The sequence below is a fragment of the Somniosus microcephalus genome, chromosome 9, assembly GCF_052327205.1.
Source record: "Somniosus microcephalus isolate GS21.2 chromosome 9, FLI_Smic_1.0, whole genome shotgun sequence".
Classification (NCBI taxonomy): Eukaryota; Metazoa; Chordata; class Chondrichthyes; order Squaliformes; family Somniosidae; genus Somniosus; species Somniosus microcephalus.
The window spans coordinates 51005449-51031362 of NC_140995.1; the positions used below are offsets into that span (position 1 = coordinate 51005449).

Here is a 25914-nt window from a genome sequence, read left to right on the forward strand (position 1 = left end):
ACCTGTCCACAAGTGAGTGACTTATCAGCACTACAGGATTTTCTGCCTCCTTGACAGCATTAGTGCCAGTTCATCATAATGCCAGCTGGTCTGAACTCTGCCATCTCAATTACATTCAGTTCCCTTGGTCAGTGCCAGGGGCACAGCCTGGTGGCCTGCCATTAATAGCACATGATTCCGCCTGGGTCTTGTATAAGTTTTCTAGTATGTTCCTGATCTCAACTGAGAAGGACAGTAATTGGAGACCAGCTGCTTCCCCATAGGGAGAGAGGCAAAGCTGGAGTCCACCTGAAGTGTTGTTACACACCTCCTAGGGACGAGCTAGATAGCAGCATTTGTTGATGCCTGGGGAAAGATCTCCTGCCCTCAGAGGAAGATGGTGTATGATGTGATCACAGAATCACAGAAACCCCACAGTGCAGATAGAGGCCATTTCGGCCCATCGAGCCTGCACCGACACATATCCCACCCGATCCCCGTAACCCCTACACCAACTCATATCCCACCCTATCCCTGTAACCCCACGTATTTAATCCCCCTAACACTAAGGGTCAATTTATCATAGCCAATCAACCTAACCCGCACATCTTTGGACTGTGGGAGGAAACCGGAGCACCCGGAGAAAACCCACGCAAACACGGGCAGAATGTGCAAACTCCACACAGACAGTCGCCCGAGGCCGGATTCGAACCCGGGTCCCTGGCGCTGTGAGGCAACAGTGCTAACCACTATGCCACCGTGATGCGTGGACACAAGAAACAATAAGGGGAGAAATAACTAACCAAAAATAATATCACAAAATATTTTTTGGAAAGACTTATTGCCATTGGAGATAATAGTGTATGAGCGTTTATTGCCTTGGGTCAATGCCCCACATTAGAATAATGGTCAGAGGAATGTCACACATGAGTGCATTAAGCATTCATCTGCTAATATCGCCAACAGTACATTCTAGGTTTAATTTCCAGTCAGTTTTTCCACTCTTTTCCCACTGGTGGCTGAAGAAAATGATCACTATAAGACCATAACATTTTTAAGGAGTAGGAAAAGGCATTTAGGCCCAAAAAATCTGATTTCTCATGATATCACTCAACCCATTCTCTTCCCAGCAGCACATGTTATTGTCTCTTGAACCTATTTATGCTGTCTACTTTATGACAATTCCCTGACATTTATTCCATAACTCTATTACTCTTTGATTTATGAGGTTCTGCCTGACTACCCTACTTACTCCTAAATGTCGCCCGTGTCCCTTGATATTTGAACCCTTTCCTATAAAATGTATACTGTTTGCTCTGTGGTATATTGAAAAAAATAAGTAGGGAATTCAATGTGGCAATAATAAATTTGCCATTGTGCCTCCCCACTCTCCCCCCAGGGGAAATAGCAACCCCCAATTTCTCTTGATTACTTTGTATCCGAATAGGACTAGCCACCTGATACCTCTGGGCATAATGTACAGAACCAAGTCACATGGGAACTGTATGAAAGTGTAGATAAGCAGCTCGGAGTGATGCCCTGCAAAACAACCCGCACATTTGGACAAACGGCTTGATTACAAAATGGGTGGAATTCAGTTTATTGCAATGCCTAAGCTTCTCAGTCTTGTTTCAGTGTTTGATTAGGAAACAAATGTTTTATTTGCATTTATTTTGTTTGTTAACTAAAGCATAGAAATTCAAATAATAATCACCCTGGGAGCTAACTTCAACAAAATGAGGCAATATGGGGTCATTGGACTAGATGCAGTGGCCAGCACGGTACCTGGTTAATTGTTAGCATAGGTCAGGGTTAGACCTTTAACACCCCAGCCCAATCCCTGACCCACACTTGCCACGAGAAAGGCTCGCAAAATTACTCCCACAACATGAGACTATGAAATCCAATAAGTAAAGTGGGAAGTTAATCGTGAGAAATTCAAAGACTTTACGTGCTATTTGAAATTAATTTCTCTTAATATATTTGTACAGGGACCCATTGATCCACGAAGCAAGCGTTGAGCTGCTTAATTGGTGCTTTCATTTGAAGAGCTTGGCCTCATTCATCCTATAGACAGCTTTATGCTGTGTCTCAGGATGTGACCTTGCCTCGCATCAGGCCTACGGAATAACCTAATTGAATGCTATTATGTTTTTTATTTAATTGAAAAATGATTTCTTTCTTCCTCTGAATGATTCATCGTTAGTTCCAGCCACATTATATGCTCTTTCAGAATGCTTGTTGAATTGCATTTACCCGCTATTTTTGTCTGTACCACATAACAAACGATTGCAATCTAATCTGAAGAAGCTGTTCCATACCCAGCTGAACAGTGAGCTGTAATGTGATTGAAATTATCCATCGTGCTCCATATTCCGTTTTACTTTAGTCTCACCTTCTTTTCTCAAAGGTGATAATGTCCTGCTTAAAATTCAACCCGTAAAGCATTAGACAAGGATATAAACATTCTGATACTACGAGAATTAATTTTGTTCATAGTCAGTTGAGTAAAGATAAATCGAGCTAATTTGCTTGAGCATTTTTGCATAAACTTTAGTATTGCCATTATTTGTTTTAACTGATTTCCCTGTTTTATTCTAAACAGACAGACTTTGAAAAAGATGTGGACATTGCATGCCGATCAGGTAAGAATTGACACATTGATTCTCACTTCTGTTTAATAACCATGGTGGGGGTAACTTTCAACTTTGGCGGGAGCGTAAAACTGGCGGTATCTGATCGGCTGCCCGTTATACACCCCTATCGACGTTGCACGTTGCCTCCATGTACAGCACAGAAGGCTCATGCAAAACTTTTGGCAAAGGACCCTGAATTGGCTGCAAGTCTCTGTTTTTCTTAGGCCTTTCCCAGGAATCAGGGGGGTGCAGGGGGAAGGTGGGTGTGTTACGAGACGGTTGGTACACCAGGATAAAATCTGACGAAGAGATGGGGGGGGGGGGGGAGGAGGGGTGTTGAGCTCGTACGGACCCCGATGGGCTGGTCTCATCTTGGATACTCAAAACGTACTAGGATTTCAGTACAACTGGAATATGACCACTTGCATGAAAGTTTCATACTGATACTCTGCAGGGGTTATTTTCTGAGTTGGAACTGCTGGCAGGGAGCCTCTTTTTGCTGCTTGTGCCTATTCGGAAATCATAGGGCTTGGGCAGAGAGCCGATGGCGGCACGCCTGCCATTTCCCGATATGCACAGCCGGCCAGGCGACTACCTTCACCCGCAGCGTAAACTCAGAACATCGGGCCATCTAAATGACCACAAAATTCTGTGAGGCATTAACAAAGTAATGAGAACAAATGCTTAGGTTTTAAGTCACCTCAAGGCACTCCTCACCCCCCTGAAGTCTTCCTCAGACCAACATGTTGTAATGAAGTTAAAATGTTCAGTAACGTTATACTAAATTCACACCTAGATTTAATTTTCTGACTGAAGCCTTGTTCACCACAGAAGGAGGAAGTCATTTTGAAAAATGCACCACCTAAATGTTTAAATGATGCAGCTCTCATGGAAGTTTTTTCCCCCACCTTCTGACAGTGACCCCTCACCCAAGACAGTATAAATACTATGCTCCTGACAGTATAAATATTTATACTGTAAAAACTCACAAATTAGACTAGAAATTAAAGGTCACTGCTTGGGGGTTGAATATGGATGGAGGGCCTCTTGTATGCAGGCTACTGTGGTAAATTATGCCATTGCTAAATCTGATGAGTATGCTCATCTAGTCCTGACCTGGTCCCATCCTCCTTCTGTCTTTCTGGGTTCTCCAGCACTATTGCTCTTTCTCAGGCTCCCTGTCACCCACTCCCCTTATGCTCCCCACCCCCCATTCTTCTCTCTCAGGTTCCTGGTCTCTTGCTCCTATGTCTCAGACTCCAGATGTGCCATTGCTCTCTCTTAGGCTCTGGGTCTCCGGTTCCCATCTTTCCAGCCCCATGATCTCCCGTTCCCTGTCTGTGCCAAAAGTGGCACCATGTAAAACAGTCAGTGCACATCAAAATAAACTTACCGCTCTCCGGGTAGCAATGGTGACTGATGATCTTATATGTGTGTCATAATTATTTTTTGTTCAATTTTTTTTTGGCTGGGAAGTAGGAGGGCCATCTTGTGTGCAGGACCGTTTATACACAAATAAAAGTCATAATTGTTTTAATAAGGGCTCCAAAAGAAGTAACATCAGACAACTCTGTGGGAAAGTGTTTTCTTTTACACTTTCTTTCCCCTTTAAGCACTGGAGGACCCGGCTTGGAGGTGTTGCTGAGATTATAGGCGTAAGTGAGATGAATTAATGTATTAATGTGCATCGTTGAATTGACATGATTGTTGGAGTGCGTTGAATTAATGACTAAGGCAGTTCACGTTACTTTTACTCCAGCAGACTGTTAAGCTGAGTTATTCTCCAGGTCAGTTCCTGGCATGACATCATCAACAGCCACTATTGCCAACAATCAACAGAAATAGAAATAAATAAAAAGATGCTATAAGTTAGTCATTGTAACTCATTACCAGAGTACAGAGTTCCATATCGTCTAGTGGAGATGCTCGTCATCATATTCTCAATGATCTATTGGAGGCATGTGTGTCCACATTCCTGGTGATCTGTTCCAGGTGATGTGTCCACATTGGTGCTGGTCTATTGGAGATGTATGTGTCCACAGTCCTGGTGACCTATTGGAGATGTATGTGTCCACAGTCCTGGTGATCTATTGGAGATGTATGTGTCCACTTTCCTGGTGATCTATTGGAGATGTATGTGTCCACATTCCTGGTGATCTGTTGGAGATGAATATGTCCACATTCCTGATGATCTGTTGGAGATGTATGTGTCCACATTCCTGGTGATCTGTTGGAGATGTATGTGTCCACATTCCGGGTGACCAATTGGAGATGTATGTGTCCACATTTCTGGTGATCTATTGGAGGTGTCTGTATCCACACTTCTGGTGACCTATTGGAGATGTATGTGTCCACTTTCCTGGTGACCTATTGGAGATGTATGTGTCCACTTTCCTGGTGATCTATTGGAGATGTATGTATCCACATTCCTGGTGGTCTATTGGAGATGGATGTGTCCATATTACTGGTGGTCTATTGGAGACGTATGAGTCCATATTGCTGGTGACCTATTGGAGATGTATGTGACCACATTCCTGGTGGTCTATTGGAGATGTATGTGTCCACATTCCTGGTGACCTATTGGAGCTGTATGTGTCCATATTTCTGGTGATCTGTATGTGTCCATATTTCTGGTGCCCTTTGGATATGTATGTTGTAGTGTATGTACCTTTAAGAGCCCCTGTGTACTGTAATACTGGTAGTGACCACTCGGGTATATAAGCCTGTATAGCGTTTTGTATCTTTTAGTTCACCTCCAGACTTTGTTCAGTGAACAACTGTTAAACCAACTCCTGCATTCCGTGTCTCCATTAACACACGGATACAACAGTGGCGACGAATTGAAAACGGACTTACCTGCAATTCGGCAGCACCTCGAGGAGATCGATTCCTCAGACGAAGGTCGAAGAAAAAAAAAGAAGAAAAAAATAACAAAACTGGTTTCACCAGCTAGCCGGGCTGGTGGCAGGTACTGCACTAATCCTTCCTGGGCGGCGGGCTGGGGCTCGATCGGGTGGCTCTGCAGCGGGGCCGAGCAGCGAGTCGGAAGGTGGAGGCAAACAGAGACGGAGGGTGGAGCACTCGGGAGACGGCCGGCGCTGCAAAGCAGGTCGGCGTTCGGACCAAGCAGAGGGAGGGAAAAGTGCCAGAGAGTCCGGCGGGAACGAGTCTCCAACTATTAAAAATATCTCTGTAAATAAAAACCACGGAGAACAGCGTTGTCAGCAGCGGCAGCGGCGGGAAAGCGCGGGAGGCGCCATTTTTTCTCGGCAGGGAAGAAAGGAAAGCGCGGGAGGCGCCATTTTTGATTTTCAGGATGCCTAAGACTGGCAATATTACTGCTTTCGATAATGATATAGAGGATTGGACCACATATGTGGAAAGAGTGGAGGTATATTGCACAGCGAATGAAGTAGAGGATGATAAAAAGGCATCGGTACTTCTAAATCTGATGGGCACAAGGACATACGGTCTGTTATGAAACTTAATCACTCCAGCCAAACCAATGGACAAGAATTTTAAGGAGATTGTTGATACCCTACAGGAGCACTTAAACCCAACACCGCTGCTGATAGCGGAACGATTCAAATTCTTCAGGAGGAATCAGCACAAGAATGAAAGTAACGCTGATTACCTCACCGAATTAAGAAAGCTGTCAAAGCACTGCCAATTCGGGGCAGGACTGGCAGATTCTCTACGAGACAAATTCGTCTGCGGTCTCCTAAGTGAAGGAACACAGAAAAGGCTACTTTCTGAGAAAGATTTGACACTGGACAAGGCTTTCAGTATGGCTGTATCATACGAAGCAGCAGCAAGAGGAGCTGCAGAGATACAGCAAAAGCCACAGGACTTCGGCACCCATGAAATGACACAGGGTTTCGAGAGATGTTATTGCTGCGGCAGATCCACCCATGACTGGAGGGACTGCTGGTTCAAGGACAAAGCATGCAGGCAATGTGGAAAGATGGGACACATTGCACGTGTATGCCGATCTGGAAACAAAAAATCCACTGACAGAAAAAAAATCAATAACGAAAAGTACAGAAAGGTACAAATGATGACGGACAGTAGCTCCGAAGACCAGAAGAGCGATAGCGACTCTGGAAACAAGAGACTAAGCTGTCTCAAATTACATAATGTAATTGCCAAAGAAGATTACCAGACCATTTGGGTTACCCTCACGATAGCGGGGTCCCCAGTTAAAATGGAGCTAGATACAGGATCGGCTCTGACCGTCATAAGTCGACGGGATTACGAGCGGCTATTTCTACATATACCTTTGAAAGACACATCCATTATCTTGAAGACATATACGGGGCAGAAAGTATACCCCAGAGGGAAAATAAGGGTGCCTGTTGTATACAACGGCAAGGAAATACAGAAGCTGTATTTATACGTTCTGCAAGATGGTGGTCCACCGCTGTTGGGACGTGAATGGATCAGGAAGATACGTTTAGACTGGCACTCCATTCAGGCACTGACGGTGACCAGTAAGAAAAAAAATGATGATGACGTCATACCTGAACGATTAAAAGACATCTTGGCCAACGCCAAAGAAGTGTTTCAACAGGAACTAGGATCCTTGAACGGCGTCACCGCCTCAATAAAAGTGGAAGATGCAGCAATTCCCAAGTTTTTTAAGGCAAGGCCGGTGCCATACGCAATTCGTCCAGCAGTCGAGGCAGAGCTGGAGAATTTGGAAAAGGCAGGCGTGTTATCCAAGGTAGATTGGAGCGAGTGGGCAACACCCATCGTCCCGGTCATGAAGAAAACATTGAATAATGATAAATCTGAAGAACAGAGAAAAATTCGCATCTGTGGGGACTTCAAGGTGACTGTAAACTCGGTCCTTCACACTGTACAGTATCCTCTTCCGAGGATAGAAGATATTTTCGCCTCACTATCCGGAGGGAAACGTTTCACCAAAATTGACTTGGCACAGGCATATCGACAGGTGGAGGTTGAGGAGGCCTCTAAAAAGTATCTCACGATAAACACACTCAAAGGCCTGTACCAGTACAATCGACTGGTTTTCGGAGTAGCATCAGCTCCAGCTATCTGGCAAAGAGCTATGGAGCAAGTCCTGCAAGGGATTCCGGGAACTCAATGCTACCTAGACAACATCCTTGTAACAGGAGAAAAAGACAACGACCACCTTGCCAATTTGGAGCAGGTGCTCACTAGGCTGAGAGAACGGGGCCTACGAGCAAATCGCCCCAAGTGCGAATTTTTCCAGAAACAAATATCATATTGTGGCCATATAATTAACGAAGAAGGGTTGCATAAGCCACCTGAAAAAATTGAAGCGGCCATAAAAGCCCCAGCACCTGAAAATGTCTCACAATTAAGGTCGTTCCTGGGATTGGTAAATTGCTATCATAAATTTTTACCGAACTTGTCAACTGTTTTGCACCCTCTTAACGCACTGCTACAAACGGGAGTTATTTGGAAATGGAGCGAAGACTGTAAACGTGCCTTCCATAAATGCAAAGGCTTGATCACGTCCAAGGAAGTGTTGGCTCATTACAACCCATCACTGCCAATCAGACTGGCGTGCGATGCATCCCCTTACGGCGTAGGAGCGGTATTATCGCATAGATTCCCTGATGGCTCGGAGCGGCCGATAGCTTTTGCGTCACGCTCATTGAACTCAGCTGAGCGTAACTGCGCCCAGATCGACAGGGAAGCACTCAGCCTGGTATGGGGAGTGAAGAAATTCAACCATTACCTACACGGACAAATATTTACCTTGTTGACTGACCATCAACCCCTCGTCTCCATATTCAACCCTAAAAAGGGCGTTCCCATTATGACAGCGCAAAGGGCTACAGAGGTGGTCCCTTTTCCTAGGGGCACACCAATATGACATAGAATACAAAGGATCAAAACAGCATGGGAATGCTGACGGTTTATCGCGCCTACCGTTGGCACCTACAGTGGATCCAGTGGAGATGTTCCACTCAACCATAGTGGAATGTCTACCAGTAACAAATTCTACCATTGAAAAGGAAATGAGAAATGACCCAACTCTCTCTCGAGTCTACGATTTAACGGTGAAGGGATGGCCAGCACATGGTGAACCACTGTTGCCAGCATTCTCGCAAAGAAGAGAACAGCTGTCAGTGTGCCGAGGAACCTTGATGTGTGGATCCAGAGTGGTGATTCCACCCAAACGCCAGGATAAAGTGCTAAAGGAGCTTCACGAGGGGCATCTGGGTGGAGTGAAAATGAAGAACCTAGCCAGAGCGTTTGTGTGGTGGCCAGGTATCGATGGAGACATCGAAGAAATGACCAAGAGCTGTCTAGGATGCCAGAAGGTCCAAAACGCCCCACCACAAGCCCCTCTACATCCATGGGAGTGGCCCTCATCTCCATGGCAAAGGGTACACATCGACTTTGCTGGTCCATTTATGGACTCAATGTTCTTAATCGCGGTTGATGCACACTCCAAGTGGCCGGAGGTAATAAAGATGTCCTCCACCACCACGGAAAAAACCATCACAGTATTAAGGACCATATTTGCCAGGAATGGGCTGCCTGAACAGATCTGTTCTGATATTGGACCGCAATTTGTGTCCGAAGAATTCAGGAAGTTCTTAAAAAACAATGGGGTTAAGCACTACACGTCCGCCCCATATCATCCCACCACCAATGGATTAGCTGAAAGGTTTGTCCAGACCTTGAAGAAGGCCATAAAGGCCATGGGTAATGAAGACATAAATCTACAACATAAGGTAGATAACTTCTTGTTTGCGTACAGGAATGCAACACGTGGTTACAAACCAAACTCCCGCCATGATGTTTTTCAATAGAAGCCTAAGATGCCGGCTGGATTTGATCAAGCCAAACATCAGAAGGGACGTAGAGAACCGGCAATTTCAAGGCATGAATGAAAGGCCAACTAGAACCTTCCAGATAGGTCAACAAGTTTTGGCCCGGGACTACCGTACCGAGAAATGGCAGCCTGGAACTATTTTCACACGACTAGGACCGCTGATGTATACCGTGGACATTGGTGAAAGCATAATAAGGCGCCATGCTGACCAGATCATAGAGTCATCCAAAAAGGGACAACCGACACCACAACTCTATACGCCTAATGATGAAGCAGAGATACCCATAGTATCTACCTCCGATCCAGTGATACTGGAACCAGATGAACCCGACACTGGCATTCAAGCCGAATCGACCTTGCCAAAAGAACCTACTACACCACCGAAAACTACTACACCACCGAGGCGTTATCCGGACTGAGTCAGGAAGCCTCCAGAGAGACTGACTTATAATTGATTAACTGCAGCAAATGTGTAGATTATTGTTCTTGTAAACATGTTAATTAATGATTACTTAAAATGTTATGTACTGATTATGTAAAAGGGGAGGAATTGTAGTGTATGTGCCTTTAAGAGCCCCTGTGTACTGTAATACCGGTAGTGACCACTCGGGTATATAAGCCTGTATAGCGTCTTGTATCTTTTAGTTCACCTCCAGACTTTGTTCAGTAAACACCTGTCAAACCAACTCCTGCATTCCGTGTCTCCATTAACACACGGATACAACATGTGTCCACATTCCTGGTGATCTATTGGAGATGTATGTGTCCACATTTCTGGTGACCTATTGGAGGTGCATGTGTCCACATTCCTGGTCTTCTTCTTATCGTGTCCACGGACAGTCTATACATAGCCCAGCCAGAACTGGACATATTTTTGCGCCTTGTTGTTGGATTCGGCAAGATCTGCAACAGTGCAGGGTTCCTCTAACGATGGGCATTGCAGGAGATGTTGCATAGTCTGTGCCTCAGTTCCACATTCACAAGTTGTCGGGCTGGTTGAATATCCCCATTTGCTTAGTGACACCTTTGAGCAACCTACACCGGTCCTAAGTCTGTTAAGGCACTTCCAGATTGCCCAGTTGCAATTAGCTCCTGGGGGAAGGCTTTCATCAGGTAAAATTTCCATCGCTGGGGGTTGTTCAAGACTGGCGAGCCGGTCTTTCCACAAGGCGATGCGGGCTTCAGATGAGGTTGATTGTAATGGAACAACACTGTTCATGAAGCTCTTCCTTGACTTTAGGCGGCTGGGTGTAGGTGTATGACAATGCAGAGGCCGCCTCTCATCTGATGTTTGACGGAGTCGCTCTTTCTTGCTGGCTACCGTTCTTCTTATATCAGGGGGAGCGATACCCGCCAGGATATATAGGCTGTTGGTGTTTGTTGGTTTTAAGCAACCTGTGATAAATCGGCAGCTTGCATTCAGAACGGCCTCCATCTTCTTGGCATGATTAGACCTTTCCCATGCAGGGCAGGCGTATTCGGCAGTGGAATAGCAAAGAGCAAGTGCACTGGTTCGCAATGTTTTCGGGCTTGCTCCCCATCTTGTGTTAGTGAGCTTATTCAGGATGTTGTTTCGTGCGCTCACTTTTGCCTTTGTCTTCTCGATGTGGTTCTTGAAGGTGAGGCATCGGTCAAGGGTGACTCTTAAGTAGATAGGGTGCTCGCAATGCGTCCGTGTTGCTCCACACCAGGTTACTTTCAACTGGCGTTTGGCTTCACGGTTTCCTAGGTGGAATGCACAAACTTGCGTCTTTGATGGGTTTGCGCGAAGGTGGTTTTCTTCATAGTAGGATTTTAGTCCCTCCAAGGCCTCAAAGCGTTTTCTCCACGGTGTTAAAATCAGTGCTTTGGGCAGTGACACATAAGTCATCAGCATATATAAAACGGCGTGTGACACCGTCTATAGGTTGGTCATTCGTGTAGATGTTGCACAGCAGCGGTGCAAGCACGCGTCCCTGAGGAAGACCATTCTTCTGAATACGCCACCTGCTGCGCTTCCCACCTAGTTCAACATAGAACCGGCGATTCTGAAGCATGCTTTCTAACAGCTCTGTTAAGTGACTATCTTTTGTCATCTCTAGAATCTTACAGAGGAGACGTCTATGGTTCACTGTATCGTATGCTGCTGACAGGTCTACAAAAACAGCACCTGTTACCATCCCTTGCTCAAAACCATCTTCGATGTGTTGTGTGAGGTTGAGCAGTTGGCTTGTTGTTGATTTGCCGGGGTGGAAACCTGCTTGCTCTGGAATGATCTTCTCATCTACAGTTGGTGCTATCCTATTGAGTATCAGGCGTTCAAACAGCTTATAGGTGTGGCAAAGCAGTGAAATTAGCCGAAAACTCTTAGGATCTGAGGGATCTTTTCCAGGCTTTAATAGTGCTATTACATGTGCCTTCTGCCAGATATTAGGTGGCTTGTGTGTTGCCAGACAGTGGTTGAACAATTGTAGGAGCCACTTCTTTGCTTGCTGTCAAATGCTTTATCTGCTCCGTTGCTATGTTGTCAAGACCAATTGCTTTCCCGTGTTTTAGATTAGATGTACCAGTTTCCAGCTCTTCCATGGTGAATGGTCTAGTTGTGCTCTTGGTTGTTTCTTGTTGATTTTTCCATTTAGGAGCAACTGGTGTGCAACTTGGTTAGCAGACACATTTGGATGTTGGGCAGCTTTCTTGGGATCACCTCCAAGTTTGCGTATGAGAGACCATGCCTTCTTGCTGTTTTTTGTAAGATCTGTTGTCTCTATCAAGGTGTTCCAGGTGTTTTGAAGTTCTTGAGAGATACTTAACATCACCCTCTCAATGGTAGATATAGTTTCCTCTGAGAAGGGGTCAGATTCAAACATTGAGACATACTCCCAATAGAGTTCAGCATTCTCCTTGGTGAGACCAGGGATGTAGTGTACTCTGCAACCTCGGGGGATCTTCCATCTAGCTGTTTTTTGGACAGCTTTTGCAAAGAGGTTGTAGTGCTCAGGTAGCGGTTTAATGCGTTTAACCTTGCGGTCAAGTGCTCGTGTGAAACCGTTCCAATCGGCCTTCTTGAAGTTGAAGCGCCTTTTGAATGGTATGACGGTTGGTAACACTGCTGCATTTACCTGGATACCAATAGGACGGTGTTGTGTCTGTGGTATTGGGTCTGTGACAAGCTTCTTGCAGAGGCCAGCGATGTCGTTGCTGGCAATGGCAAGATCTGGATTATATCTACACTTCCAGTGGGCACTGTGGAAGGAGGCTGGCAATTTAGGATCGTGGATGAGACTAAGCTGGTTAGCGTCCATCCATTCTTCGACTGCTTCTCCATCGTTGTTAGTCTCCTTGTACCCCCATTGGGCACTGTGGCTATTAAAGTCTCCAATGATGATCTGTGGTTTATTGTGCAGGTTGGATACAGGGTTAGAGAAGCTGAAATCTGTGCCAGGTGGCTTGTACACTGAGGTCACTACTACTTTGCTCAGCTCTACGGTTAGAATTTCGATGTTGTCCTCCTCTGTTTTAGAAGTGGCTTCTACAACTGAACCAGCTCTAACAAATACAGCACTGCCATATTGTCGATGAGGTCTTTCAATAGCCAGGACCATTCCTGGTATTTTTGGGCGGTTGTTCTTACTTCCAACATGTGTCTCCTGCAGGCAGAGGACATCACACTCCAACTCATTGCATAATGTAGCGAGGATGTTTTGTTTAGCTATAGAGAACCCTTCAACATTAGCAGATATAACAGTCAATGCCGGTCTTGAAAAAGCCCCGTGTTTCTGACGTCGACGACTACTTCCGTCTTCAGGCATGATGTTGGTACTTGATCAAATTAACGGTACGAAATCGATGTATACACTACTTGCTATGCGTGGTGGTGGTAGAATTGGTTGAAACAGGGCCACGACGTGAACGCTTCTACCTTGACCCCACATTCCTGGTGATCTATTGGAGATGTATGTGTTCACATTTCTGGTGATCTATTGGAGATGTATGTGTCCACATTTCTGGTGATCTATTGGAGATGTATGTGTTCACATTTCTGGTGATCTATTGGAGATGTATGTGTCCACATTCCTGGTGATCTATTGGAGATGTATGTGTTCACATTTCTGGTGATCTATTGGAGATGTATGTGTCCACATTCCTGGTGATCTATTGGAGATGTATGTGTTCACATTTCTGGTGATATTGGAGATGTATGTGTCCACATTTCTGGTGATCTATTGGAGATGTATGTGTCCACATTCCTGGTGATCTATTGGAGATGTATGTGTTCACATTTCTGGTGATCTATTGGAGATGCATGTGTCCACATTCCTGGTGACCTATTGGAGATGTATGTGTTCACATTTCTGGTGATATTGGAGATGTATGTGTCCACATTTCTGGTGATCTATTGGAGATGTATGTGTCCACTTTCCTGGTGATCTATTGGAGATGTATGTATCCACATTCCTGGTGGTCTATTGGAGAGGGATGTATCCATATTGCTGGTGGTCTATTGGAGACGTATGTGTCGATATTTATTTTGATCTATTGGAGGTGTATGTGTCCACATTCCTGGTGATCTATTGGAGATGTATGTGTCCACATTCCTGGTGATCTATTGGAGATGTCTGTGTCCACATTCCTGGTGATCTATTGGAGATGTATGTGTCCACATTCCTGGTGGTTTATTGGAGAGGGATGTGTCCATATTGCTGGTGGTTTATTGGAGACGTATGTGTCGATATTTATTTTGATCTATTGGAGATGTATGTGTCCACATTCCTGCTGACCTATTGGAGATGTATTTGTCCACATTCCTGGTGACCTATTGGAGATGTATGTGTCCACATTCCTGGTGACCTATTGGAGCTGTATGTGTCCATATTTCTGGTGATCTGTTGGAGATGCATGTGTCCATATTTCTGGTGCCCTTTGGATATGTATGTGTCCACATTTCTGGTGATCTATTGGAGATATATGTGTTCACATTTCTGGTGATCTATTGGAGATGTATGTGTCCACATTTCTGGTGATCTGTTGGAGATGTATGTGTCCACTTTCCTGGTGATCTATTGGAGATGTATGTGTCCACATTTCTGGTGGTCTATTGGGGATGTATGTGTCCACATTTCTGGTGATCTATTGGAGATGTATGTGTCCACTTTCCTGGTGATCTATTGGAGATGTATGTGTCCACATTCCTGGTGATCTATTGGAGATGTATGTATCCACATTCCTGGTGGTCTATTGGAGATGTATGTGTCCACATTTCTGGTGATCTATTGGAGATGTATGTGTCCATATTGCTGGTGGTCTATTGGAGACGTATGAGTCCACTTTCCTGGTGATCTATTGGAGATGTATGTGTCCACATTTGTGGTGAACTACTGGAGATGTCTGTTTCCACACTTCTGGTGATCTATTGGAGATGGATGTGTCCACATTCCTGCTGATCTGTTGGAGATGTATATGTCCATATTTCTGGTAATCTGCTGGAGATGTATGTGTCCATATTTCTGGTGATCTGTTGGAGATGCATATGTCCATATTTCTGGTGCCCTTTGGATATGTATGTGTCCACATTTCTGGTGATCTATTGGAGATATATGTGTTCACATTTCTGGTGATCTATTGGAGATGTATGTGTCCACATTTCTGGTGATCTGTTGGAGATGTATGTGTCCACTTTCCTGGTGATCTATTGGAGATGTATGTGTCCACATTTCTGGTGGTCTATTGGGGATGTATGTGTCCACATTTCTGGTGATCTATTGGAGATGTATGTGTCCACTTTCCTGGTGATCTATTGGAGATGTATGTGTCCACATTCCTGGTGATCTATTGGAGATGTATGTATCCACATTCCTGGTGGTCTATTGGAGATGTATGTGTCCACATTTCTGGTGATCTATTGGAGATGTATGTGTCCATATTGCTGGTGGTCTATTGGAGACGTATGAGTCCACTTTCCTGGTGATCTATTGGAGATGTATGTGTCCACATTTGTGGTGAACTACTGGAGATGTCTGTTTCCACACTTCTGGTGATCTATTGGAGATGGATGTGTCCACATTCCTGCTGATCTGTTGGAGATGTATATGTCCATATTTCTGGTAATCTGCTGGAGATGTATGTGTCCACATTCCTGGTGATCTGTTGGAGATGTATGTGTTCACATTTCTGGTGATCTATTGGAGATGTATGTGTCCACATTTCTGGATGTATGTGTCCATATTTATTTTGATTTATTAGAGATGTGTGTGTCCACATTCCTGTTGATCTGTTGGAGATGTATGTGCCTACATTTCTGGTGATCTATTGGAGATGTATGTGTCCACATTTCTGGTGGTCTATTGGGGATGTATGTGTCCACATTCCTGGTGGTCTATTGGAGATGTATGTGTCCACATTTCTGGTGATCTATTGGAGATGTATGTGTCCACTTTCCTGGTGATCTATTGGAGATGTATGTATCCACATTCCTGGTGGTCTATTGGAGATGGATGTGTCCATACTGCTGGTCGTCTATTGGAGACGAATGTGTCGATATTTATTTTGATCTCTTGGAGATGTATGTGTCCACATTTCTGGTGGTCTATTTCGGATGTATGTGTCCATATTTATTTTGATTTATTAGAGATGTGTGTGTCCACATTCCTGTTGATCTGTTGGAGATGTATGTGTTCACATTTCTGGTGATATTGGAGATGTATGTGTCCACATTTCTGGTGATCTATTGGAGATGTATGTGTCCACATTCCTGGTGATCTATTGGAGATGTATGTGTTCACATTTCTGGTGATCTATTGGAGATGCATGTGTCCACATTCCTGGTGACCTATTGGAGATGTATGTGTTCACATTTCTGGTGATATTGGAGATGTATGTGTCCACATTTCTGGTGATCTATTGGAGATGTATGTGTCCACTTTCCTGGTGATCTATTGGAGATGTATGTATCCACATTCCTGGTGGTCTATTGGAGAGGGATGTATCCATATTGCTGGTGGTCTATTGGAGACGTATGTGTCGATATTTATTTTGATCTATTGGAGGTGTATGTGTCCACATTCCTGGTGATCTATTGGAGATGTATGTGTCCACATTCCTGGTGATCTATTGGAGATGTCTGTGTCCACATTCCTGGTGATCTATTGGAGATGTATGTGTCCACATTCCTGGTGGTTTATTGGAGAGGGATGTGTCCATATTGCTGGTGGTTTATTGGAGACGTATGTGTCGATATTTATTTTGATCTATTGGAGATGTATGTGTCCACATTCCTGCTGACCTATTGGAGATGTATTTGTCCACATTCCTGGTGACCTATTGGAGATGTATGTGTCCACATTCCTGGTGACCTATTGGAGCTGTATGTGTCCATATTTCTGGTGATCTGTTGGAGATGCATGTGTCCATATTTCTGGTGCCCTTTGGATATGTATGTGTCCACATTTCTGGTGATCTATTGGAGATATATGTGTTCACATTTCTGGTGATCTATTGGAGATGTATGTGTCCACATTTCTGGTGATCTGTTGGAGATGTATGTGTCCACTTTCCTGGTGATCTATTGGAGATGTATGTGTCCACATTTCTGGTGGTCTATTGGGGATGTATGTGTCCACATTTCTGGTGATCTATTGGAGATGTATGTGTCCACTTTCCTGGTGATCTATTGGAGATGTATGTGTCCACATTCCTGGTGATCTATTGGAGATGTATGTATCCACATTCCTGGTGGTCTATTGGAGATGTATGTGTCCACATTTCTGGTGATCTATTGGAGATGTATGTGTCCATATTGCTGGTGGTCTATTGGAGACGTATGAGTCCACTTTCCTGGTGATCTATTGGAGATGTATGTGTCCACATTTGTGGTGAACTACTGGAGATGTCTGTTTCCACACTTCTGGTGATCTATTGGAGATGGATGTGTCCACATTCCTGCTGATCTGTTGGAGATGTATATGTCCATATTTCTGGTAATCTGCTGGAGATGTATGTGTCCATATTTCTGGTGATCTGTTGGAGATGCATATGTCCATATTTCTGGTGCCCTTTGGATATGTATGTGTCCACATTTCTGGTGATCTATTGGAGATATATGTGTTCACATTTCTGGTGATCTATTGGAGATGTATGTGTCCACATTTCTGGTGATCTGTTGGAGATGTATGTGTCCACTTTCCTGGTGATCTATTGGAGATGTATGTGTCCACATTTCTGGTGGTCTATTGGGGATGTATGTGTCCACATTTCTGGTGATCTATTGGAGATGTATGTGTCCACTTTCCTGGTGATCTATTGGAGATGTATGTGTCCACATTCCTGGTGATCTATTGGAGATGTATGTATCCACATTCCTGGTGGTCTATTGGAGATGTATGTGTCCACATTTCTGGTGATCTATTGGAGATGTATGTGTCCATATTGCTGGTGGTCTATTGGAGACGTATGAGTCCACTTTCCTGGTGATCTATTGGAGATGTATGTGTCCACATTTGTGGTGAACTACTGGAGATGTCTGTTTCCACACTTCTGGTGATCTATTGGAGATGGATGTGTCCACATTCCTGCTGATCTGTTGGAGATGTATATGTCCATATTTCTGGTAATCTGCTGGAGATGTATGTGTCCACATTCCTGGTGATCTGTTGGAGATGTATGTGTTCACATTTCTGGTGATCTATTGGAGATGTATGTGTCCACATTTCTGGATGTATGTGTCCATATTTATTTTGATTTATTAGAGATGTGTGTGTCCACATTCCTGTTGATCTGTTGGAGATGTATGTGCCTACATTTCTGGTGATCTATTGGAGATGTATGTGTCCACATTTCTGGTGGTCTATTGGGGATGTATGTGTCCACATTCCTGGTGGTCTATTGGAGATGTATGTGTCCACATTTCTGGTGATCTATTGGAGATGTATGTGTCCACTTTCCTGGTGATCTATTGGAGATGTATGTATCCACATTCCTGGTGGTCTATTGGAGATGGATGTGTCCATACTGCTGGTCGTCTATTGGAGACGAATGTGTCGATATTTATTTTGATCTCTTGGAGATGTATGTGTCCACATTTCTGGTGGTCTATTTCGGATGTATGTGTCCATATTTATTTTGATTTATTAGAGATGTGTGTGTCCACATTCCTGTTGATCTGTTGGAGATGTATGTGTCCACATTTCTGGTGATCTGTTGGAGATGTATGTGTCCACATTCCTGGTGATCTGTTGTAGATGTATGTGTCCACATTCCTGGTGATCTATTGGAGATGTATGTATCCACATTCCTGGTGGTCTATTGGAGATGGATGTGTCCATACTGTTGGTCGTCTATTGGAGACGAATGTGTCGATATTTATTTTGATCTCTTGGAGATGTATGTGTCCACATTCCTGGTGACCTATTGGAGAGGTATGTATCCACATTCCTGGTGGTCTATTGGAGATGTATGTGTCCACATTTCTGGTGATCTATTGGAGATGTATGTGTCCACATTTCTGGTGATCTATTGGAGATGTATGTGTCCACATTTCTGGTGATCTATTGGAGATGTATGTATCCACATTCCTGGTGATCTATTGGAGATGTATGTGTCCACTTTTCTGGTGATCTATTGGAGATGTATGTGTCCACTTTCCTGGTGATCTATTGGAGATGTATGTGTACACTTTCCTGGTGATCTATTGGAGATGTATGTGTCCACATTCCTGGTGATCTATTGGAGATGTATGTGTCCACATTCCTGGTGATCTATTGGAGATGTATGTGTCCACATTCCTGGTGATCTATTGGAGATGTATGTGTTCACATTTCTGGTGATCTATTGGAGACGTATGTGTCCACATTTCTGGTGATCTATTGGAGACGTATGTGTCCACTTTCCTGGTGATCTATTGGAGATGTATGTATCCACATTCCTGGTGGTCTATTGGAGAGGGATGTGTCCATATTGCTGGTAGTCTATTGGAGACGTATGTGTCGATATTTATTTTGATCTATTGGAGATGTATGTGTCCAAATTCCTGGTGACCTATTGGAGATGTATTTAGCCACATTCCTGGTGGTCTATTGGAGATGTATGTGTCCACATTTCTGGTGATCTATTGGAGATGTATGTGTCCATTTTCCTGGTGGTCTATTGGAGATGGATGTGTCCATACTGCTGGTCGTCTATTGGAGACGTATGCGTCGATATTTATTTTGATCTATTGCAGATACATGTGTCCACAATCCTGGTGATCTATTGGAGATGTATGTGTCCACATTCCTGCTAATCTATTGGAGCTGTATGTGTCCACATTCCTGGTGACCTATTGGAGATGTATTTGTCCACATTCCTGGTGACCTATTGGAGATGTATGTTTCCACATTCCTGGTGACCTATTGGAGCTGTATGTGTCCATATTTCTGGTGATCTGTTGGAGATGCATGTGTCCATATTTCTGGTGCCTTTTGGATATGTATGTGTCCAAATTCCTGGCGATCGATTGGAGATATATTTGTCCACATTTCTGGTGACCTATTGGAGGTGCATGTGTCCACATTCCTGGTGATCTGTTGGAGATGTATGTATCCACATTCCTGGTGATCTGTTGGACATGTATGTGTTCACATTTCTGGTGATCTATTGGAGATGTATGTGTCCACATTTCTGGTGATCTGTTGCAGATGTACGTGTTCACATTTCTGGTGATCTATTGGAGATGTATGTGTTCACATTTCTGGTGATCTATTGGAGATGTATGTGTCCACATTTCTGGTGGTCTATTGGAGACGTATGAGTCCACTTTCCTGGTGATCTATTGGAGATGCATGTGTCCACATTCCTGCTGATCTGTTGGAGATGTATATGTCCATATTTCTGTTAATCTGTTGGAGTTGCATGTGTCCACATTCCTGGTGATCTGTTGGAGATGTATGTGTCCACATTCCTTGTGATCTGTTGGAGATGTATGTTTCCACATTCCTGGTGATCTATTGGAGATGTATGTGTCCACATTCCTGGTGATCAGTTCGAGATGTATGTGTCCACATTTCTGGTAATCTATTGGAGATGTATGTGTCCACATTCCTGGTGATCTGTTGGAGATGTATGTGTTCACATTTCTGGTGATCTATTGGAGATGTATGTGTTTACATTTCTGATGATCTATTGGAGATGTATGTGCCTACATTTCTGGTGATCTATTGGAGATGTATGTGTCCACATTTCTGGTGGTCTATTGGGGATGTATGTGTCCACATTTCTGGTGATCTATTGGAGATGTATGTGTCCACTTTCCTGGTGATCTATTGGAGATGTACGTATCCACATTCCTGGTGGTCTATTGGAGATGGATGTGTCCATTCCACTGGTCGTCTATTGGAGACGTATGTGCCGATATTTATTTTGATCCATTGGAGATATATGTGTCCACATTCCTGGTGACCTATTGGAGATGTATGTTTCCACATTCCTGGTGGTCTATTGGAGATGTATGTGTCCATATATCTGGTGATCTGTTGGAGATGCATGTGGCCATATTTCTGGTGACCTATTGGAGATGTATGTGTCCATATTTCTGGTGGTCTATTGGGGATGTATGTGTCCACATTCCTGGTGATCGATTGGAGATATGTGTTTCCACATTTCTGGTGACCTATTGGAGGTGCATGTGTCCACATTTCTGGTGAACTATTGGAGATGTCTGTTTCCACACTTCTGGTGATCTATTGGAGATGGATGTGTCCACATTCCTGCTGATCTGTTGGAGATGTATATGTCCATATTTCTGGTAATCTGTTGGAGTTGCATGTGTCCACATTCCTGGTGATCTGTGGGAGATGTATGTGTCCACATTTCTGGTGATCTGTTGGAGATGTACGTATCCACATTCCTGGTGGTCTATTGGAGAGGGATGTGTCCATATTGCTGGTAGTCTATTGGAGACGTATGTGTCGATATTTATTTTGATCTATTGGAGATGTATGTGTCCACATTTCTGGTGACCTATTGGTGATGTATGTTTCCATATTCCTTGTGGTCTATTGGAGATGTATGTGTCCACATTTCTGGTGATCTATTGGAGATGTATGTATCCACATTCCTGGTGGTCTGTTGGAGATGTATGTGTCCACATTCCTGGTGACCTATTGGAGATGTATGTGTCCACATTCCTGGTGATCTATTGGAGATGTGTGTATCTACATTCCTGGTGGTCTATTGGAGATGTATGTGTCCACATTCCTGGTGACCTATTGGAGATGTATGTGTCCAGATTCCCGGTGACCTATTGGAGATGTATGTGTCCACATTCCTGCTAATCTATTGGAGCTGTATGTGTCCACATTCCTGGTGACCTATTGGAGATGTATTTGTCCACATTCCTGGTGACCTATTGGAGATGTATGTTTTCGCATTCCTGGTGGTCTATTGGAGATGTATGTGTCCACATTGCTGGTGACCTATTGGAGCTCTATGTATCGATATTTCTGGTGATCTGTTGGCGATGCATGAGTCCATATTTCTGGTGCCCTTTGGATACGTATGTTTCCACATTCCTGGTGGTCTATTGGAGATTTCTATGTCCATATACCCGGTGATCTACTGGAGATGTATGTGTCCACATTTCTGGTGACCTATTGGAGCTGTATGTGTCCATATTTCTGGTGATCTGTTGGAGATGCATGTGCCCATATTTCTGGTGCCTTTTGGATATGTATGTGTCCACATTCCTGGTGATCGATTGGAGATATATGTGTCCACATTTCTGGTGACCTTTTGGAGGTGCATGTGTCCACATTCCTGGAGGTCTGTTGGAGATGTATGTATGCACATTCCTGGTGATCTGTTGGACATGTACGTGTTCACATTTCTGGTGATCTATTGGAGATGTATGTGTTTACATTTCTGGTGATCTATTGGGGATGTATGTGTCCACATTTCTGGTGATCTATTGGAGATGTATGTGTCCACTTTCGGGGTGATCTATTGGAGATGTATGTGTCTACATTTCTGGTGGACTATTGGGGCTGTATATGTCCACATTCCTCGTGGTCTATTGGAGATGTATGTGTCCACATTTCTGGTGATCTATTGGAGATGTATGTGTCCACTTTCCTGGTGATCTATTGCAGATGTATGTGTCCACATTCCTGGTGATCTATTGGAGATGTATGTATCCACATTCCTGGTGGTCTATTGGAGATGTTTGTGTCCATATTGCTGGTGGTCTATTGGAGACGTATGTGTCCACTTTCCTGGTGATCTATTGGAGACGTATGTGTCCACATTTCTGGTGACCTATTGGAGATGTCTGTTTCCACACTTCTGGTGACCTATTGGAGATGTATCTGTCCACATTTCTGGTGATCTGTTGGAGATGTATGTGTCCACTTTCCTGGTGATCTATTGGAGATGTATGTGCCCACATTTCTGATGATCTATTGGAGATGGATGTGACAACATTCCTGGTGATTAGTTCGAGATGTAAGTGTTCACATTCCTGGTGATCTATTGGAGATGTATGTGCCCACATTTCTGATGATCTATTGGAGATGGATGTGACAACATTCCTGGTGATTAGTTCGAGATGTATGTGTCCACATTCCTGGTGATCTATTGGAGATGCATGTGTCCACACCTCTGGTGACCTATTGGAGATGTATGTGTCCACATTCATGGTGATCTATTGGAGATGTATGTGTCCAATTTTCTGGTAATCTATTGGAGATGTATGTGTCCACATTCCTGGTGATCTGTTGGAGATGTATGTGTTCACATTTCTGGTGATCTATTGGAGATGTATGTGTTTACATTTCTGATGATCTATTGGAGATGTATGTGCCCTCATTTCTGGTGATCTATTGGAGATGTATGTGCCCACATTTCTGGTGGTCTATTGGGGATGTATGTGTCCACATTCCTGGTGGTCTATTGGAGATGTATGTGTCCACATTTCTGGTGATCTATTGGAGATGTATGTGTCCACTTTCCTGGTGATCTATTGGAGATGTATGTGTCCACATTCCTGGTGAACTGTTGGAGATGTATTTGTCCCCATTCCTGGTGACCTATTGGAGATGTATGTTTCCACACACCTGGTGACCTATTGGAGCTGTATGCGTCCATATTTCTGGTGATCTGTTGGAGATGTATGTGTCCATATTTCTGGTGCCCTTTGGATATGTATGTTTCCACATTCCTGGTGATCTATTGGAGATATGTGTGTCCACATTTCTGGTGACCTATTGGAGGTGCATGTGTCCACATTCCTGGTGATCTATTGGAGATGTATGTGTCCACTTTCCTGGTGACCTATTGGCGATGTATGTATCCACATTCCTGGTGGTCTATTGGAGATGGGTGTGTCCATATTGCTGGTGGTCTATTGGAGCCGTATGAGTCCACTTTCCTGGTGATCTATTGGAGATGTATGTGTCCACATTTCTGTTGACCTATTGGAGATGTCTGTTTCCACACTTCTGGTGACCTATTGGAGATGTATGTGCCCACATTTCTGGTGATCTGATGGAGATGTATGTGTCCACTTTGCTGGTGATCTATTGGAGATGTATGTGTCCATATTTATTTTGATCTATTAGAGATGTGTGTGTCCACATTTCTGGTGATCTATTGGAGATGTATGTGTCCACATTTCTGGTGATCTGTTGGAGATGTATGTGTCCACTTTCCTGGTGATCTATTGGAGATGTATATGTCCACATTTCTGGTGGTCTATTGGGGATGTATGTGTCCACTTTCCTGGTGATCTATTGGAGATGTACGTATCCACATTCCTGGTGGTCTATTGGAGATGGATGTGTCCATTCCGCTGGTCGTCTATTGGAGACGTATGTGCCGATATTTATTTTGATCCATTGGAGATATATGTGTCCACATTCCTGGTGACCTATTGGAGATGTATGTTTCCACATTCCTGGTGGTCTATTGGAGATGTATGTGTCCATATATCTGGTGATCTGTTGGAGATGCATGTGGCCATATTTCTGGTGATCTATTGGAGATGTATGTGTCCATATTTCTGGTGGTCTATTGGGGATGTATGTGTCCACATTCCTGGTGATCGATTGGAGATATGTGTTTCCACATTTCTGGTGACCTATTGGAGGTGCATGTGTCCACATTTCTGGTGAACTATTGGAGATGTCTGTTTCCACACTTCTGGTGATCTATTGGAGATGGATGTGTCCACATTCCTGCTGATCTGTTGGAGATGTATATGTCCATATTTCTGGTAATCTGTTGGAGTTGCATGTGTCCACATTCCTGGTGATCTGTTGGAGATGTATGTGTCCACATTTCTGGTGATCTGTTGGAGATGTATGTATCCACATTCCTGGTGGTCTATTGGAGAGGGATGTGTCCATATTGCTGGTAGTCTATTGGAGACGTATGTGTCGATATTTATTTTGATCTATTGGAGATGTATGTGTCCACATTTCTGGTGACCTATTGGTGATGTATGTTTCCATATTCCTTGTGGTCTATTGGAGATGTATGTGTCCACATTTCTGGTGATCTATTGGAGATGTATGTATCCACATTCCTGGTGGTCTGTTGGAGATGTATGTGTCCACATTCCTGGTGACCTATTGGAGATGTATGTGTCCACATTCCTGGTGATCTATTGGAGATGTGTGTATCTACATTCCTGGTGGTCTATTGGAGATGTATGTGTCCACATTCCTGGTGACCTATTGGAGATGTATGTGTCCAGATTCCCGGTGACCTATTGGAGATGTATGTGTCCACATTCCTGCTAATCTATTGGAGCTGTATGTGTCCACATTCCTGGTGACCTATTGGAGATGTATTTGTCCACATTCCTGGTGACCTATTGGAGATGTATGTTTTCGCATTCCTGGTGGTCTATTGGAGATGTATGTGTCCACATTGCTGGTGACCTATTGGAGCTCTATGTATCGATATTTCTGGTGATCTGTTGGCGATGCATGAGTCCATATTTCTGGTGCCCTTTGGATACGTATGTTTCCACATTCCTGGTGGTCTATTGGAGATTTCTATGTCCATATACCCGGTGATCTACTGGAGATGTATGTGTCCACATTTCTGGTGACCTATTGGAGCTGTATGTGTCCATATTTCTGGTGATCTGTTGGAGATGCATGTGCCCATATTTCTGGTGCCTTTTGGATATGTATGTGTCCACATTCCTGGTGATCGATTGGAGATATATGTGTCCACATTTCTGGTGACCTTTTGGAGGTGCATGTGTCCACATTCCTGGAGGTCTGTTGGAGATGTATGTATGCACATTCCTGGTGATCTGTTGGACATGTACGTGTTCACATTTCTGGTGATCTATTGGAGATGTATGTGTTTACATTTCTGGTGATCTATTGGGGATGTATGTGTCCACATTTCTGGTGATCTATTGGAGATGTATGTGTCCACTTTCGGGGTGATCTATTGGAGATGTATGTGTCTACATTTCTGGTGGACTATTGGGGCTGTATATGTCCA

General features: G+C 43.9%; 1 protein-coding gene across 4 annotated transcripts in view; it reads left to right on the forward strand.

Moving 5' to 3' along the window:
- adgrb3 (adhesion G protein-coupled receptor B3) overlaps positions 1–25914 on the forward strand; it is a 1304794-nt gene that overhangs the window by 1134007 nt on the left and 144873 nt on the right. For all 4 annotated transcript variants that reach the window (XM_085996562.1, XM_085996563.1, XM_085996564.1 and 1 more), the window contains one exon: positions 2585–2624. In XM_085996562.1, coding sequence (XP_085852688.1) covers positions 2585–2624 — 40 coding nt within the window. The remainder of the gene's footprint in view (positions 1–2584; positions 2625–25914) is intronic.